This window comes from Cryptomeria japonica, chromosome 4 (assembly GCF_030272615.1).
Source record: "Cryptomeria japonica chromosome 4, Sugi_1.0, whole genome shotgun sequence".
Taxonomy (NCBI): Eukaryota; Viridiplantae; Streptophyta; class Pinopsida; order Cupressales; family Cupressaceae; genus Cryptomeria; species Cryptomeria japonica.
The window spans coordinates 216,488,984-216,492,712 of NC_081408.1; the positions used below are offsets into that span (position 1 = coordinate 216,488,984).

The 3,729-nt window shown below is 36.9% G+C and overlaps 1 protein-coding gene across 1 annotated transcript; it reads left to right on the forward strand.

Moving 5' to 3' along the window:
- Positions 1-212: 212 nt before the first annotated feature.
- LOC131061934 (UDP-glycosyltransferase 86A1-like) lies at positions 213-1,854 on the forward strand. Its single transcript, XM_057995772.2, has 2 exons — positions 213-722; positions 821-1,854. Exons 1-2 carry the CDS (start codon positions 266-268, stop codon positions 1,720-1,722), a joined length of 1,359 nt encoding a protein of 452 aa, XP_057851755.2. The 5' UTR covers positions 213-265; the 3' UTR covers positions 1,723-1,854.
- The last annotated feature ends 1,875 nt before the right edge of the window (positions 1,855-3,729 follow it).

Here is a 3,729-nt window from a genome sequence, read left to right on the forward strand (position 1 = left end):
ACATGTGAATGCTTTATTTAAAATTTGCAAAAGTTGCAGCAATAACACGACAGAAAATATTTGTAGAAAACGAAAAATCGTGCAGCACGCCCATATCCTTCATATTGAGGTCGATCCACTCGAAATTTGGTGGACCACAGAACTCATACTCCAAGAAAATAAAATAAATTACGAAAGCACTCATACAGTTAAGCCTTGTGAGAGGAAATCCATCACACAGAAGACAATACATTTTTTTCTTGGCTTCTTTGGACAGCAACGAAAAATGGCAGGGCATGCAATAGTAGTCCCATATCCAGGGCGTGGCCACATCAATCCCATGATGCATCTCGCCAGAAAGCTCGCATCGCATGGAATCTCTGCCACTTTCGTGCTGACTGAGTCGTGGCACAAAATCGTCACAGAGGCCGAGGACGATGTTTTCTCCCATGCCCAAAAGCTTGGCCTCGACATTCAGGCTGCCCTCATTCCAGACTGCGTGGTGGGTGGATCAAAAAGGTGGGGTAACATGGCGGACTTTTTTCTGTCACTCTCCAACATGGAAATTCATGTCAACGAGCTTATAACAAATCTCAAACGATCGGGAACCGCTACTTCATGCATAGTGGCCGACACTTTCCTCAGATGGGCGGTGCCTCTGGCTAAAAGACACAATCTCCTTTCTGTAGCACTCTGGCCAATGTCTGTCACAACCTTCTCCATCTTTTATCATTCGGACTTGGGTAAGGCAAAAACCAGGAAGCATTAGTAGTTCAATTATTTTGGGGTTTGACAGAGGAAAAAAAGGAAAACACTGATCGTTTTCTATTTGTTGTTGCAGTTGGATTGCAAGGCCGCATAGATTATATTCCTGGTATGCCTCCGTTAACACCGGCGGATCTTCCGAGCGCGCTCTATGCTTCTCCTTCCCCTGTGACCGACGAGATTGCCCAGTGTTTTATAAATGTAAGAGAAGCAGATTGGGTTGTTGGAAATTCCTTCTACGCCTTGGATTGTAAAGCAATCGATGCCCTGCTTCACAAAACCCCTGTGCAGAGTGTGGGCCCCTTGAACATGCCCTCTGTCCACTGGGGAGATGAGAAAGGCGCTTCACAGTGCAGTCAATGGCTCGATTCAAAACCGGCGCAGTCGGTCATATACGTTTCCTTCGGCAGCTTTGTTGAGGTTTCAAGAGCTCAGGTAAGGGAAATAGCAATGGGTCTTATGCAGAGCGGCTACTGTTTTGTGTGGGCACTTCGGCCAGATAAAGAGGCGTCTCATGTCTGGGAAATGTTGCCGGCTGGATATTTGGAGCAGTGCAAAGAGCAGGGCTTAGTTGCACCCTGGTTTAGGCAAGGGGAGATTCTTTCACATCCTTCGGTAGGAGGGTTTTTCAGCCACTGTGGGTGGAACTCCATCATGGAGAGCGTTTCAGAGGGTATTCCCATACTGGGATTTCCTATTGGGATGGATCAGTTTACAAATTGTAAGCTTGTTGTGGACGAATGGAAGTTCGGCTTGAGAGGGAGGAGTAGAGAGGATAAAAATAGGATTATAGAAGCAGAAGAGATCGCCAGAAAGGTGAAAGTGCTGATGGAAGGGGAGGAGAGCTTGAGATTAAGAGGAACGGTGAAGAGATTTAGAGAGCTTGCCCAAGAGGAAGTCACGAATGGACTGTCTGCAACTAATCTGAAACTACTCGCCGACAAGTTGAAAGCAGTCAAATGCCCATGTAAGCAATAGTAGAACATTCATCCATTTGATATTTTAAGCAATTGCTTTCACCAATTGGTCCACCGTTTGCCTTTGTTATTGCAGTCACTAGTGAAACAATCAATCAAAATGTAATAGCAGCGAATCTTCTAGCTACCAAAATTTGTGGTGTAATGGTTTATCTTATTTTAGTTATGATTAGCATTTGTAAAATAAAATATGAAGAATATTCAAGAATTAAGTTTTAATACGGTACTTGATTGTTAAGTGTAAGTTGACTTCATTTTAAATAATAATAATAATATCATTTTACATATTTGATTAACCTAATATTGTAATAGTGCATCAAAGATGTTATCCACGGATATTCCGTGTATGTGAATGAAATAATGATAATATAATAATAGGAATAATATAAAATAATAATAACATAATAATATTAATGTTGTATATCTATAAACAAAATAGTAATAATAGTAATGTTGCATAATTATCTTTAAATAAAATATATGTAAAGTATGGTGAAAGATATCTTTAATTGAATATTATTATTTTTAAACTAATTGTTATTGAATACATCTAAAGATATTTGACTGTAAGTTTCTTATTTATATTGATTGTTTGTTTATGTTTTTCATTTTAGAAAATTTGCATGCAACTCTCCCATTTTTCCAAATGGATAGAAATTTGTTGTAAACATAATTCTGCAATTAAATGAAGTTTATGAGTTGTGCTTCATGATAATTTACTCACATGACCACGAAAATTTTAATTTTATTGGAATTCAATTGTACAATTTTGAGTCAAACTTTATAATAGAAATCTCTATAGAGATGCTCAAGAAGCAGAGCTCGTTTAAGCTTGTCAATCTAAGAATATAGATCCTTTTTAAGAGTAGACTTCATCATTTTTTGGTTAATCTACATATATGAAAAATGATTCTAAGTAAATTAGTGAAGGGCAAATATTTCACAACAATTATTGATATGCATCATGACAAAAATAACAACAGAATCTTAGCACAATGAGCATAATCCAATGTGCTGAAAGTTTTTCTAGACGATTGTCTGAAGATGAAATTATGGCAATAATACTATCTTTGTTTTCCCAGCCAAAGAATCTCTCAACGGTCTTGTCAAATTGTTGTCTTTGTTTGGACAAAGAAAATGCTAAGAATATGAAATAACTATAAGAGAAAATGAAATAAGAAACTACAGGTTGACAATCCAATTCCTATAAGGTACGTGGCTTAAATGCTCAACTAGAGTAGAAATCACATGTCCAAAAGTGAGAAAGCTTTTGTTTATCTCGCCATACCCTTCTTATGTCTCTTCCTTGCATAATTTATTGTAATAGTGTCTAAAGAAGACTAACCAGCCTAGGATATAAGTTTTTCACATTTAATAAGTTCTTCACACTCTGAAGTTACTGATTTGATCTAAATTTTGGTTGAGAATGTGCAATGAGAATGACTATAGAATAATTAAATATAATCATATCATGTTGTTTAAGATAAACTCAAAGAAAATTTAAATTACAATCAAAAGGATTTGTCATCAAAGGGTCTTGGGAACTCATCTAGAACCAACAAATATGTTGTATCTTCATTACATAGCTCTAGTCATGCAACTTTCATACTATAATCAACATTTTAAGCCTCCAATGTGTCGAAAATGTGACAAACGACTCTTGAGATTACTCCTAATTCAGAAGGAAAATCTCCATTCTACAAAATTAGTTAATCATATACATCAAAGGTGAGGCAGTACCCCTCAAGTAGCTCAATTAGTTGGAACATTGATAGGCAAGGTCTGTCAAATATTTTAACTGATGACAAGGAACATTGAAACAAAAAAAAAACCATAGTAAAATACATAGAACCCATGTGATGAAGAATGTTCAACATATGCAACCCAAAAGCCTTGAATTTTCATATTAGTGAGTGGATCAAGGAACACTCACTATATCCAAATATAATGGCCCATCCATCTGATAGTTGCCCATTTTGCTACAAAATATTTTTTTGGGTAACATCAT

Coding starts and splice junctions, on each gene's coding strand:
- LOC131061934 (XM_057995772.2), top strand. CDS start 266: ATGGCAGGGCATGCAATAGTAGTCCCATATCCAGGGCGTGGCCACATC. Junction 723..820: donor CTTTTATCATTCGGACTTGG/GTAAGGCAAAAA, acceptor TTGTTGTTGCAG/TTGGATTGCAAGGCCGCATA.